The 14,654-nt window shown below is 41.2% G+C and overlaps 1 protein-coding gene across 1 annotated transcript in view; it reads left to right on the top strand.

The window, feature by feature from the left end:
• ITGA8 (integrin subunit alpha 8) overlaps nt 1-14,654 on the top strand; it is a 210,144-nt gene that overhangs the window by 8,917 nt on the left and 186,573 nt on the right. The window contains 4 exon segments of the mRNA XM_019508352.1: nt 7,031-7,131; nt 10,099-10,222; nt 12,466-12,527; nt 13,643-13,688. Of these exon segments, the coding sequence (XP_019363897.1) occupies nt 7,031-7,131; nt 10,099-10,222; nt 12,466-12,527; nt 13,643-13,688 (333 nt within the window).

The raw sequence follows: 14,654 nt of genomic DNA on the forward strand, positions 1-14,654 counted from the left end.
GTGTGTACACATTATATTTTTTTTCCAGACTTTTTGGGGATGGAGGGGTGAGATCATGTAGAAGAATTGTGAGTATGTAGCATAGTTTAGATCGGTGGTGTTATGGGGAGCATTTTTAATCCCTTTCTTCATCTGAGAAACTTGTTAATTAATTGTTAACTGCTTGTGCATGTGAGGTGTGTTAAAGTTATTTTATAGTTCTAGTAGATGTTGGACATTTGATATGTGGTGTTTGAATTATTTTTTCTACTAACATTTTTCTACTAAATAAACCTATTTACTGTTCTACTGAACTACTCTTCAGTATTTCTCCATATGCATCCATTTAATCAGATTCATACAAAGAAATTTCCAGGTACAAATCATGTAGCAGTGTCCTTGGCCATTCATATGAGCCCTTTCTCATTTGGTAAGTGAAAATAAGAGTTGTGCCTACTTCTGAAAGGCTTGGTGTAAGGTATACAAGTCCTACATTTACATGTGCATCTGTTATTTACATGTATACTTTAATGACCCCTCTACATGTTACAGGTATCACACAATTAACTGGTTAATTGCACAATTGCCCTGAGACTAGGTACTTATCACAGCATAGAAAGCTCTAACAAGCTATAAAGTTAGACCTTGAAAATATGTGCTAACTTCATAGCTGGTTGCTATCCAGCTTTAATTTGTCTGTGTAGCAGGGTCTCCAGCTGACAGGGCTCCCAGCTGCAGGAATGGGGCTCCCAGCTGCAGGGATGCACCATGCCCAGCTGGGGCTGGAAGACCCACAGCTAAGGGAACTCCCAGCCCCAGCAGCTGTTGATTCTGGGTCCCAGCAGCACCTTGCAGGTTCAGGTCCCACTCGGTCAGGAGGATCACAGCTGTTGTGATATCCCAGCCTTGGTGGTGTGTGAAACCCCAGGACTGGGAAATCACAGCAGCTGTAATCTCCTAGTTTTGTGGGTTTCACAAACCCTTGGTGCTGGGAGATTGTGGCAACTGTGTCTCCCAGCCATGGGGGTGCATAGAGCTGGGCTCCCCCTGCACTGATAGTAAGGTGCAGTGAGATCTATTGCATGTTCCCACAGTTGTGCCTCCTGCCAGGCACATGTGGCTTGGCAGGAGGCATGATTGTGTGGATCATACATTAGATCCCATTATACCTTTGCCTCCATGTGTAGAGGGGCCCTAAAGGCAAAACTGTGACCTATATTGTGTTCTAACATAGTTTTAGTTTTTACTTTGTGGATTCAATTTTTTCTAGTTTCAGTGCTCTATGGATTTACTTCTACAAGGTTCCCTACAAAACGTATACTTTATGCAGCATGCTAGATCTTTTCTGAACACTACTGCTGCCCCCTACTCATGATTCTTTATCATTAATCATCTAGGAAATGTGGTTATCCAAACACTCTTTTCAGAGACACCACTATAATTCTTATTAGAATAACCTCCAATGTGATTCAGTTGAGTTTTATTGATCACTGAATCATAGAGTAGAACTGGAAGGGTCTTCCAGAGGTCACCTAGTCTAACCACCTGCCTGACGCAGGATCATCCTTATCCAGACCATCCTATATGATCCATAATCTAAACTCTGCATAAGACAGATTGACCCTGGCACAACACAGACCTAACACAGGTAAAGCTGGGGAATCATGGCAGCCAGCATCCTGCTTCTCTATATGAGCGTTGATATATGCTCAAGAGATCACCGGTAGAGGGTCACGCCTCTCGCTACAGAGGAAGGCAGAAACTCTCACAGTCTGTACCAGCCTCTGACCATGGGGTGAAATTCCTTCCTGATCCCAAATATGGCAATCAGTCTGACTGAACAGAGAGGGAAGATCCTCTGGCCAGGAACCTCCAGTTTTGGTCCAAGCAGGAACATTGGCACACCCCAAGCAAAGTCCATAGCCTTGGTTGTAGCCAACACTATGACCTTGCAGAAGCGTTAAAAACACTCTCACACGTGTAGCAGAAGCAGGTAGGGCATGGGGGGCAGGGGCAACCAGCAAAGCCTAGAAACATGGGAAATACCCACCATAGAATATAGACATAACTACGCTTAGATCATCACCAGCAAGTGGCTGTGCAACATCTTTAACATGTCCAGTGATAGAGAGTCCACAATTTCCCTAGGCAGTCTGGGATGCTACTGACTTGAGTATCTGGCTCTCTCCATGGCTTTGTTTAAGTTCTTTGTTAGGTCACGCTTCAAGTAGGTGCCATATGGTATGATTCACCGAACAAATTGAGAACGTGTGCAGTGTTTTTTGTTGGTTTTTTTTTGACCCACTGGAAAACAGTGCTTCTGCTCAGAAAGCTGTACTTGCTATATGTATGTACTGCTGTCCCTGTGCAGGCCAGGAAAAAAAAAGATCAGTCCCATGGTAATGAGAATATCTCAAGACATGATGATGCTGAGTGACTGATTTAGAAACACTACAATGCTAGCTCCATTCATGGATGACTAATAATGTTCATTTTCATTTGGTCATAAGCCAAATTCTGCGGTCACTGCCCAGACAGGATTCCCATTGAAGTATATGATATTAAAACTTGGATCACAATGTCTTTCTTGTACAGATTACAGACTCAACAAGGCTGGGAGATAATGTTCTGAGCAAGGAATCCTCTCTGCTCAGCCAATGAAATAGCAACAGAGAGCTCCCTCCAGACTCTTGTTATTCCCATTCTCCATCAGGGAACTGGCTTGTGGATCTTTTAGCCTTTTCCTGCCCTACATCCATGACTCTTTCAACACATACAAACAGAGCCCTCAGGTCTAGCACAATGGTTAAGCCGCATGAGTTCTGTACAAGCTTTGCCCTCTGTAGCTAGATAGGAAGGGCAAGCATTTGCCTTTCTCTGTAGTTTTAGAAACTGTATATATGTCTTTTGCTATTGTATAAATCTTTTCTCATTCAGGCCAAACTCCCAATGGAAGAAATGGGTTTGACCTGAGGTAAAGACTACAGGATTAGGGCCAAACTGGAGAAGCTTTAGCCTGTGTATAGATTGCAAGCTTTAGAGAAAGAAAGTAGTTACAATGCTAAGTAAGATTTAGGGAAACCTAGGTTTCCTTCTTTGCTCTGTCATTGACTTCTGTGTGATTGTGGTTAAGCTGCTGATGTACAGGTGCACAGTGGTACTTAAGAGTTAGATGGTGCAATATCTTGGTACCATGACACTTAATAACATCTTCATCCTCAAATTAGGTGCCTACAGCCATCATAAAATGTATAGCGAGAGTTAGGTGATCCCTCCCACTCCCAGTGCTCATTCCTGCCCATGGCAGGGGGGTCGGACTCGATGATCTGTCTAGATTCCTTCCGACTCATTGATTCTATGATTCTAGGTGCTAAAGAAGCAGAGGGTTAGAAATATTGGAGTAATCAGCTACCTAAGCTAGCCAGGAATGAAATGCAGAGAAGCGTGGGGAGTTTGTACCAGAAAGAAGTGCCTGTCCTTGCAGACTTGAGATATAACTGCCTCCACTTGGGATGCTGAGTCATGAACTTCTGGGGTTTGGCACACAAGGCAATCAGTGGGCTGCTTTTACCTCACACTGAGCAGCAGCTTCTCTCCCGCACCACCGCCGCTCAGCCCAGACAGGAGAGCCCAGAGCAGGCGCAGGGTGCGTGGGGTCAGGGCTGCATGTGTGTTGGTCCCTGCTGCTACTGCAGGACTGGGGCTAGTGGTGGCGACAGCCAGAAGGAGCCGCCACTGCCTGGCCTGTCTAGAAAGGCAGTCCAGCTGTGGAATCACTCCAGCCCCACTGCATGCCCAGGGGCCAGCAGGATGTTCCATGACTGGGCAGTGCCTTGGCAAGGCAGAACCAAGGGACCCACCGCAGGCCAGACAAAGCCCCTCCGTGGGCCAGATCCAGTCTGTGGGCCATAGTTTCCCCACCCCTGGCCTAAAAGCTTTATTTTCAGTCAAAACTGCATTCCTGAACATTGCCTGTGTTCAAATCTACTGGTTTAATTTTAAAAGGTAGTTTTTAATGGTTGAAAGCATTTGAACATTGGGCTCCATTAGGAGAACAAAGCAAAAGTTATGGATTAAAGGAGAAGTGGGAGTTTGCTGCTTCTACAATTCTGTGCAGTGGCAAAGTTACCATTTAAACCACACTGCACACATCTACACATGCTATTAATGCGATATAGACTTACTGTGCAATAAGTCTTCCCCAGAAGCATGTCTACATGTGCACCCTGTTGGGAACAAATCTGGTCCCAATGGGAGCAGCCCTGTACATCTGTGCCTATGCTTCTCTGCCTCCCTGCAGTAGCCAGGGGGAGCTCTGGGCTCCCCCAGCATGCTAGCTCAGGGGCTGGCAGGGGGCACAGGGGCTGGTTCTGATGTGTACGGAGCCAAAAAACCTGTGCTGGCTTCTGCAGCAGCTGTCTCCTGGCCCTGTACACATTTGGAAGGGTTCTGATGTGCACAGGGCCCCTGTGCACATTGGGACACATAGGTGCCAGCGAGCCCCTTGCTCAGCAGGGCTTCCCTGCTCAGCCAGGGGCTTGCTGGCAGCTGCCAACAGATCTTGGCCAGTCCTCTTCTGGGTGGGGAATCCCTGCAGGGCACAGGGCTCACTGGCAGCTGCCTCATAAGTGGGACAACTCCTGGTGAACTCCCAGCTGTGCAAGGAAGCAGAGAGCTCCCCAGTCCCAGTGCTGCTTGGCTCCCAGCTCCTATAGGATGCCAGGAGCCTCACAGCGCTGGGACTGGGGCAGGGGAGGAGCAGAGAGCGGCCTTGTCCTGGCACTGATCAGCTCCTGGCTCCTGGAGGGAGCTGGGAGCTGGGCAGCATCAGGACTGGGGACAGAACTCTGCTGTCCCCTGTGGTCCCCTGCTGTGTGACTGACCAGGAGAAAATTTGCTCCCAGTCAGCATCTACCCAAGTGCTGCTGCACAGTAACTACTGCCCAGTTAATCTAGTACCTCCCCAGCAGGACAGCTCTGCAACCAGGACAGGTCCCAGCCATCCCCTGCTGGGCGGAGAATCCCTGCTGGGCACAGGGCTCACTGGCAGCTGGCCCAGTAATGGGGAAGGTCTCAGCCAGCCTCCTTCTGGGTGGGGAATCCCCACCTGGCAGGGGGCTCACTGGCAGCTACCTCACAAGTGGGACAGCTCCTGGTGAGCCCCCTGGCTGAACAAGGAAGCACAGAGCTCCATAGTCCCGGCGTTGCTTGGTTCCTGGCTTCTTTGGGGAGTCAGGAGCCACACAGTGCTGGGTCGGGGCATGGGGTAGGAGGGAGCAGAGAGCTGCTCTGTCCTGGTGCTGATCAGCTCCTGGCTCCTGGAGGGAGCTGGGAGCTGGGCAGCACTAGGACTGGGGACAGAGAATTCTGCTGTCCTCTGTGGCCTCTGCTGTGTGACTGACCAGGAGCAAATTTGCTCCCAGTCAGCCTCTCCCAGTCAGCATCTACAAGCACTACTGCACAGTAACTACTGCCCAGTTAATTTACTGCCTGTATTTACAGGTACTAGCTAACTGCACAGTACACTAATTTACTGGCAGTAAATGCCATGCAGGCACATTTGTGACAATTTGTGGTGACCAAATTTTGCATCATGGTTTCTGGCTCTTTTGTTAGTAGTGATTTAAATACTCTGGTTATTACTGGTAAAACATAAATATTTAAAAACTGTATTGGTTCACATAATGAATTTTCTGAAACTTTCACAGATTCATTTTTTTCTAATCCTGTAATCATATACCTAAAGACTGTTTAAAAAGTACAGATGAAAGTGCATCCCACCTATTTCCCGTGTGTGTGTGTGTGTGTGGCAAATAGGCAGGATGCACTTTCATCTGTGCACTTTTATCTGTACTTTTTAAACAGTCTTTTGGTTTATGATTACAGGATTAGAAAAAAAAAGAATGAATCTGTGAAAGTTTCAGAAAATTTTACGTGTATCTCCTAATTCAGCTTATATCACCAACATTTACCAGAAGTTACCATACACCAAAATCTCCAGTACCACAACATTCAAGGAATTAAGATGAACGTCTCATCTACTACTGCATGATAAACATATGGAAATCCTGGCTTTTTAATGGTGACCACTATATCCATTACAATTTTATTTTTTCACATAAATCCAAATAATATAATATGACAATAAAGAATTCTCTATGTTCCAGATTTGACAATATACACATTTTATTTTCTCTTAAAATGAATAAAAAAATGTATGTTTGTAAGTACTCCTTGGTATGAACCAGAAAAATGTAAGAGAATGCAGATGTGAGGAAATATGGGTAATTTGCCTCATGTATTAATTGAGAAGTTCACTAGGAGTGACTTGTGAGGGAAGAGTATAGCTTGGGAACATATGGGAAATCAGTTTACTTCAGAAAACTGAGGCTGAAAGGACTGCATGTCTGCTTTTTATTAAAACCTGAAATGTATTATAATTGTACCATCTTTACCCAGATGGCTCCTCTTATAGTGACATCTGCAAAAGTGTATGTAAAGCAGGGTTAAGGAGCTGTCCTTTGTGGCAGTGAGTACACAGGTAATGCAGTTAAGAACTACATCTATTCCCTTCTTTACTGCTGGTTTTTGAATGATGCATGCTGAGAAATTTCATTTGATGGACCCAAAATTATTACATAACATAGTTGTAAAAGGATAAAGCTATGTGACCATTGAGAATGGGGTTTTTTGGTTTTTTTTGTTTTGTTTTTTGGGGGGGCGGGCGTTAAATCAGAAATTCCCAAATACGTAGGCTTCTTGGTGTTGATGTAGGGCTGGGCCTTTCCTTAGTTTCTTAAGTTTTTCATTGCAGTTAAAAAAAACAGACATCTGGAATGATTGCATGTGAAGTTCAGAGAAGAATTTTTTTAATTGACTAATGATATGTAATTAAGCAACATTAAAATGTAATTTCCACATTAAAATGAATGAAGATGACAATGGACGTAACATAATTCATATATCCATTAATATGTTCTCATGCATTGCTAATGAATAGAGAAATATATGTTTAAATGACTTGTCAACATCCTGCTTCTTTTCTTCTCAGACAATAGAAAAATCAAAGTCAATGGCACCAGGGAACCTATTGAGTTTAAGTCAAATCAGTGGTTTGGGGCAACAGTCAAAGCTCATAAAAGCAAAGTTGTGGTAAGTCTCATGAATTTGATATTTATTTTCAGGTTATTTTTACCTTTTGTCAGCTGTGTATTTTGCACGTGTGTGTGTATGTTATAGATAACCGTAGGTTTCAGGATATACATATATTCTAAAATAGATATAAATCAGATAGAATTAAGCACTTTAAAATGACCTGATTTGAGAGTTAGAAATGAAGAGTGATGCTTTACTTGTTATGGGAACAAATTAGTGATTTCAAGGAATAAGATGGTGAAACTTTTGAAGATGTTTAGTGAATGATAGGCATATGATAGGCATATATTTAAAAATCCTTGATTGCAAGGATCTATGAGGAGTGTTAAATACAGAAGTACTTAAACAAATTCAAGAATTACAGCTGGAGATCAATGGATATCAATACACATTTTGACTGCTTATGCCAATATGAAATATTTTATATGCTATTTATTGTGTTTAATTGCTGTGTTGTAGCCATGGTAATAATGCTGCAGTTTTAAACAAGAGGATTGCTTTTAAAGACACTTAAGCTGTGTCTACACGAGTGTGGATGTTTGTTTCCCTGTGGACAGGAAGCTTGTGTCACTGCTACTTGTCCCCAGGGAACATCTGTGCCACGTGCCCTCTGGCATGCAGCAGGTTACCCTGGGTGGGGTAGGGGCTGTGCTGGCTCCAGCAGCCTTACCTGGGGTTCTGGGGGCCTCCTGGGGCCGCAGCAGCACCGATCCTGCCGCTTGAAGCCTAGGTGGCAGCCACAGTGTCTCTCCAGCCAGCCAGGCTCCGGTTTCAGGCGGTGCACAGTGCTTGTATCACCAGCTGTGCACTGCTCCACTTTTTTTTTGTGCAGGTTTTTTTGACCCTAGGATCTCCCCAGGTTAACCCTCCTCCCACCCCCGCCATCACGGGGAACAGCTGAATGGGCCATATGCGGTGCCACAGATGTGTTTGCTGCGGCACCACCTGCCACACGGCTGCGCTTGTCTGGACACAGCCTTAATGTCTTTTTTCTAAATCCATAATGGTTATTTATATGATACATTTGGTTTTATTCTTATGCTGAGCAGTTTTATTGCAGAGTACAGTGAGATTATGCCGTAGAATTTTAACAGTGGAAAGGACGCTTAAAGCTTAGTGATGCAAATCTTTTAGCTGGTCATACTTTACTTTTCTTATAAGTAGGAAGCAACACCTTTTCTCCTGGGATGTGCTGAAAGCTGTTTCAATTATTATTTAATGGGAGTAAGGAAATGCCTTACTTCTAAATAGTCCGTTTTGTGGTTAACAACAGAAAAGAATTTTGACGTAAAACAGGTGATGAATAAAACATCATGTTCTTCTGTTACAGAACTAGCACGTACAGTTAATTCCCTGTAATTTTCATTTGAGTTATCATAGATCTCAATTCTCATGTTCAGTACCTTCATTTGCCTCCTTTTTGTATGTATACTTACTTCACTTAGAAGTTGGTTACACATAGAAAATATTTGTTAAAATGAATAATGTTAAGATAAATCTTTGTTAAAAAAATTATTTAGTACAATAATAATTTGGAATGGCTGAATATTTGTCAGATTATAAGCCAAAATGTAATACCTTCTTATATACTCACTCACTGAATCTTAGAATGCCTCAATCTGAATCAAATGGAGAGTGAATAAAGCTCACCATTTGTATCATTATAAGATGAGTTTTCTTTTCTCCCACTGGCTATCTTCAGAACAGTTTTGCCAAACTTTGTAAGTGTTGCTAAACTCATTGTTTTTCATATGACACTAATTATAAGTAAGAAAACTATAAATTTAATCTTTAATAACATTGTTGGGAAGGGGGGAGAGAAAACACAACTACTTCCTTGAGATTTTTTTTTTACTATATAACAATAAAAATGAGTCCAATACTTTATTGTTGTGTAAATAATCTGTACTGCAGCCAAATGTTCTGAAATGCATCTGAAGTCCTTATGACAAGAAATGAATTAATTTCTGTTGTGCTCTATTTTCCTTCTTTTGTATGCTATTTAGACTGTAAGCTCCTTAAAGCAGACACCTGTCTTATGAATGAACATTACTTTACAGACATACAAGCCCCGAAATTGCCATAAGTTCTGTATGGGCACAGGGATCTATCCAAGTGGAACTTCACTGCAGGACAGGGCATTCATGGTGATGTGACAATGACAATAATATACTGCTAGGGAGAGACTCGGACCTGCTGAAATTGAAAACAGAAGGCAAGGCAAAGAGGTCTCCTTAGCAGATCTCTCTCTCGCTCTCTAACTTTGATTATAGAATGTACTGTATTCTATTAAATAGCTTACCATCAAGTTTACTTGGAAAAATTATGCTCTGGGCCAAATCTTACCCCATGCAAGAAAAGAAGCACAGAATCTAACCTCAGGAACACTGGAAGAGGTACTCCTCAGTTGGCGTTGTCTTCTCTCATTTCTTTATGGATTTGAGTGAGGTATCCATATTATAGCAGACAGTAAGCCCCTGAATTACAAGAGAGAGAGAGCCTAGTCGTGCCAGAGGTGTTAAGTCTCAACCTACAGAACTGTAACATTTCTACTATAACAACAGTGGTTATCTTGAGAACCACCAAACATTGAACCAGGGGACTCCGTAACTAACAGCATGATATCTACAGCATGAAGCAGAGGACCAGGTTCCCTAGCTGAGAGTTTTAAACTCATATCCTCTGTGTATTAGGTACAGAGAAGCATTTCTAAGGAGCTTAAAAAGTGGGCTATGCGATCTGTTAAATTTTACTTGTTGAGGGACAGGAGTAAGAAGATGGGATCTGCTTTTATACTGTGTGATTAATTACATGAATTGATTAAATCAAAGTTGCAGGTTATGAAGCCTCAGGGAGCATTTAATCAATGCAATATGATATTATCTATCCACATGATAGAAACCTAACACAAAAAACAATTTTGTATATCAAGTGCTTGGCAATATATGATTTCTCTTTTGATAGGCTTGTGCTCCTTTGTATCACTGGAGGACTCTCAAAGCCACCCCTGAAAAGGATCCAGTTGGCACCTGCTATGTAGCAATTCAGAACTTCAGTGCCTATGCTGAGTACTCTCCTTGTCGCAACAGTAAGCTTTAAAATAAATGACTTTCCATAGAACCAAAACTGTGATTACTGGTTTCAGACTTTCAATTGTAGTGAAACCTTGGCTAAATGAAAATTACTGACTGACAGCAGCATGCTCAAAGAGAATATGAAGAAAAATAAACTTCAAATTATATGTCTCCAGATGGGTGCTTTATCATATAATTAAAAGAAGAGAGATTAAGTAAATTAGGTTTGTGCAATTATAGTGATGAGATATAATTGACTTAATTTACCAGGGTTTAAAATGCAGCAAATAGATCTTTAAAAATGCATATCAGCATTTAGTACAGTTGCTTATATTTATTGCAGGATTGCCATACTAGGACCAGATCCTGTACTGATAGTTTGCTTGCATGGTATTTCTGGGGTACAGGCAAAGTATAGATGCATGGTCTTTGTGTTACCTAACATGCTTCATTGCATTGTGTTGGAACAATGGATTCCTGTGTACTTTCAGCACACCCTCTGTGCATTACTGCTTGTAGAAGAATGGAGAAAAAGAGGATCACGAGCCAAGCCCAAGTATACCTAGGAATGCATGAAGTGCTATATACAGATTAGATCAGGGATTCATTTAATCCAGTACCCTACCTCTGACTGACTGTTTCCATTACTAAAATTGTTCAGAGGTAGGGGCAAAAACCCTTCCACAATCCCCAAAGGAGCTTCCTCCTAACCTTCAGAAGTTCAGAAAGTAGATAAACACTTGGATTTTTGAAGGGAGGTGTAAGAAGTAGTAGGAATTATGTGTTTGCTACTATAAATTTGGATGGTTTTCTTGGCTGTCTACATGAACTCAGTGATATTTTTTGTAAAGATTTCTACTGCCGCATCATGTCAGGTTCCTATACTCCAAGGGCATTAACATCAAAGTGAAGTGTCCATCGGCTTTAATGGACTTTGGGTCAGGCCCCACTGAACAGCTGGAGTGTGCAGACGATAGCTCATTCACAGACTAGGAATAATTGCTCTGTCATGGTTACTTGCTACATGGAATTGTCCATAGCTATCGTCTATAAGATAGCAAATATGCCTTCCTGTGGAAATGCTCACAGAAGTGGTAAGCTGTTGTTTAGTTTAGTTGTATAGTGCCAGCTGTTCCATGTATTGGTGTACAGTACTAGTTAATGCTGGGTAATAACCTAAGATCTCCATGATTGTAACTTAAATTGGCTATTTATTAAGAGCACCGTAAAATAGTCATACTGCAAATTGCCTCCAACATTCTAATAACGTGCAGACTGACTTGCTAATTCCTCCTCCAAAGTCTTCTCTCCTGTAGCCTATACCATGTGCCCTAACTGTATGCTGAATGCTAGAACAGTGCTGGTCATTTCACAGACAGATGTAGAAGTTTGCATTCTCCCTAAAGTATTTTTCTGTTGGAGCTCTAGAGATAACATCTTGTCATGTAGTGAGGGTTGCCTGTTTTCTGGGAACATTTGTTGGGACAAAATAACCCAGTGAATCTTTCTAAGATGTGCAAGAAGATCCTGAGACCTCAGTGTACACAAACATGTCTGGGGCATCTACTTAGAGGTCCAGGCTTTCAGCGTTAATTTAGCTCTCCAGTTAGCTTCAAGGTTGTAGATTGTTTTTATATTGTATTCATATCTTTTCCAAGAAATCTAGGAATCTGTTACATGTAAATATTGAAAATAAATATATATTCATAAGAAAATAATTTCACATGCTCATCTGTCTGCTTCCAGGATTAAATCCTGGAGCTCAGGATATGTGCAATAAGTATTGTATCTCACTTAAAGAGCAAGAATAGCTCCTTAGAGTGCTTGTATGATTCTGCTACATGTAGATACATTAAAACCTATTCTCCAAGTTGAAATTAAAATCATATTGCATAAATACTTTCAGTTCTCCTTCATCTCCTTTCCCTGCCTTCCATAATAAACTAAAGATTGATCCAGAAACTGGATGCACATCATCATTTTGAATCATAGGAGATAAACCAAAGCTAAAGTATTTAGTCTAATCATCCTCAGTGTATACCTGTCATACAACAGTTTGAAACAATATGTTGTTGTTTTGGGGGTTTCTGGAGGGGTTTTATTTTTGGGGGGGGTTTGGGATTTTTTTTGCTATCACTGTAAATCTCTGCACTAATATCAGTCCTTGAGAAATATTGGAGTAATAGCAGTAAGGTTCTAATTAGGTTCTACTTGGGCAACATGAGATAATAAAAGATTCATTTTTTGATAACTGCAGGCAATGCAGATCCTGAAGGACAAGGTTTCTGTCAAGCAGGCTTCAGTTTGGATTTTTACAAGGTGAGATTCTGCTTTTGAATTTCTTAGACCAGATTTTATTCTGGTGTTATCCCAAAGGACTTCTTCGTTCACTGCGTCCAAAGCTCTCTGCCATCCTGGTGACTGGTAGTTTATTCTGATTTTGTTTCAAGTTAATTTCTTTAGAAAGTTGTTGCAGTTTTGCAAAATTTGTGTATTTGAAACTTAACAGTTTCATTTAAAGAACAGATAAAATATGTTTATCAATTTATTTTTGTTGGTTGCATGTACTCCATCTGACTTTTTGATTTGTCTGGTTTCCATTTCAGCCTGTGCTTATAGCAACGCTGTGTTGCAGTAATCACCCAAACCTTCAGAAAGAGCAATGATTTTGGCTACCTCAGCTTTTGGTGTGCTTACCTTGTGTTGCTTTCCAGGGGCCATTATTTCAGAAAATGAAGAACAACAGCTCTATAGCATATTTTCAATTAAAATAAATTATATTGGACTTCTTTAGAAAGAAGGCAAAGCTGGTCAGGCAACCTGTGCTTGGTCTGGAGTTGGGGCAGGGAAAATGTTTTGTGAGCAACATGGTTTAGTAACAAGCAGTAAGAACGAGCACTAGGAATATCTTGGCAACTAATGAATCATCTGTGCCACTGCTAGATCACCAGAACCTCACATGTGTCTCTAATCATGTCAACTGTTTCCTGTTTTGGTGTCTCATTGTTTCCACTTTACATGCACATTGTTCTTTTGGCACACTTCCCTTTGTTGACAGGCTGTAAAGTGGGTAGAGCCCATTATATTTAGCACTGGTTTGGATATGTTAAGCATTACCATTGCCAGTGTCAACCTTTATTTATGCTTAGAAAGAAATGGCTTTCTTTTAGAACTGTTGTGTAGCAGCCAGAGGACAAGTTATCTCCATGATTGAGGAGATAACATCTAAGTCAGCCCTTATGCATGTATTTAACTTTAAAGTTAACTATTTTAGTGATTTCCTGAATTGGGAGCTCTGTCCTATGTTATAGCCCTGAAACAATGCTATTTGTCTAGATATAATTGTTTTAATTGTTCCTCATATTTATGTTTTTAAGCTCCGAAAAAGGTATCAGTCATAGCTTAATATTGTTCCTTTCTGGGTTTTTTTGTAGAATGGGGACCTTATAGTAGGAGGACCTGGTAGTTTTTATTGGCAAGGTATGTTCATTTGGTTAGCTTAAACTAAAAAGTAAAGTGCAAAGTATAAGAGGAAAAGTTTGTTCTAGTTTCTCAATGTAAGGTCACAAGCATTCTCGTCTCACTCATACAAGTATAAATAAGAAATAACTGCTCTGAATTCAATGAATTGTTAAGAAATCAGTGCAAGAGAGATCAGAATCAAATAATGGATTCTACAAGACATGAAGCAAACAGGTATTTAATATATTTATGTTGACATTTTTGAGCATTTGTCTTTTAAGCAACAAGCTGAAATGTATTTTCATCTGGAAGAAAGTGTCATTTGTGCAGTAATATGTACAACTTATAGTATAAGTTACTGTTTATTAATGATGGGAGTATTGCATCACGTTATGCATTATGGTGTATGCATCTATAATGCAACTGTGAAGCTGGTATCTTAACATTGCATTTTATAGATGTTTGCTTTCATTTTGGTGATGGCAAATCTTTTCTCCTCCTCCCTTGATTTGACTGCTTGTGATAAGGTTCATACATCATTTCTGCTGAGCAGGGAGATGTTTTTAACCATGTGTGAGGCCAGTTGTTGTGTTATACCTGCATTTTTGCTGTCATTAAAAGAGGAAGATTCTGGTTCATCATGACTCGATGCCAAAGAATCTATAGTTTTGTCCCTTCCAGTGAAAGAGTGCTGTCCTTTGCTTCCCATGTCTTATTGATCTGTATGGAGAGGCTTTGCCTGTCAAAGTTTGATTTAGACATGTGTAGGACTTTGAAATACCTAGAATTACAGTTATGGTTAATACTGTATCATGCTCCATGCTGTCCCCCTCCTTTTGAAAGATGAGGATAGGTATTGGCTTTAGTATCATCGTCAGATGCCCAGGCTGGTAGTAGGAAAAGGCTGCTCCAACAGAAGTGTCTGCTCTTTATAAGGGCAGTGTTACAAAGATAAATTGTTTTGGATATGAGATAGTAAGTGGT

Source organism: Gavialis gangeticus, unplaced genomic scaffold, assembly GCF_001723915.1.
Source record: "Gavialis gangeticus isolate Ggan-Ray unplaced genomic scaffold, GavGan_comp1, whole genome shotgun sequence".
Classification (NCBI taxonomy): Eukaryota; Metazoa; Chordata; order Crocodylia; family Gavialidae; genus Gavialis; species Gavialis gangeticus.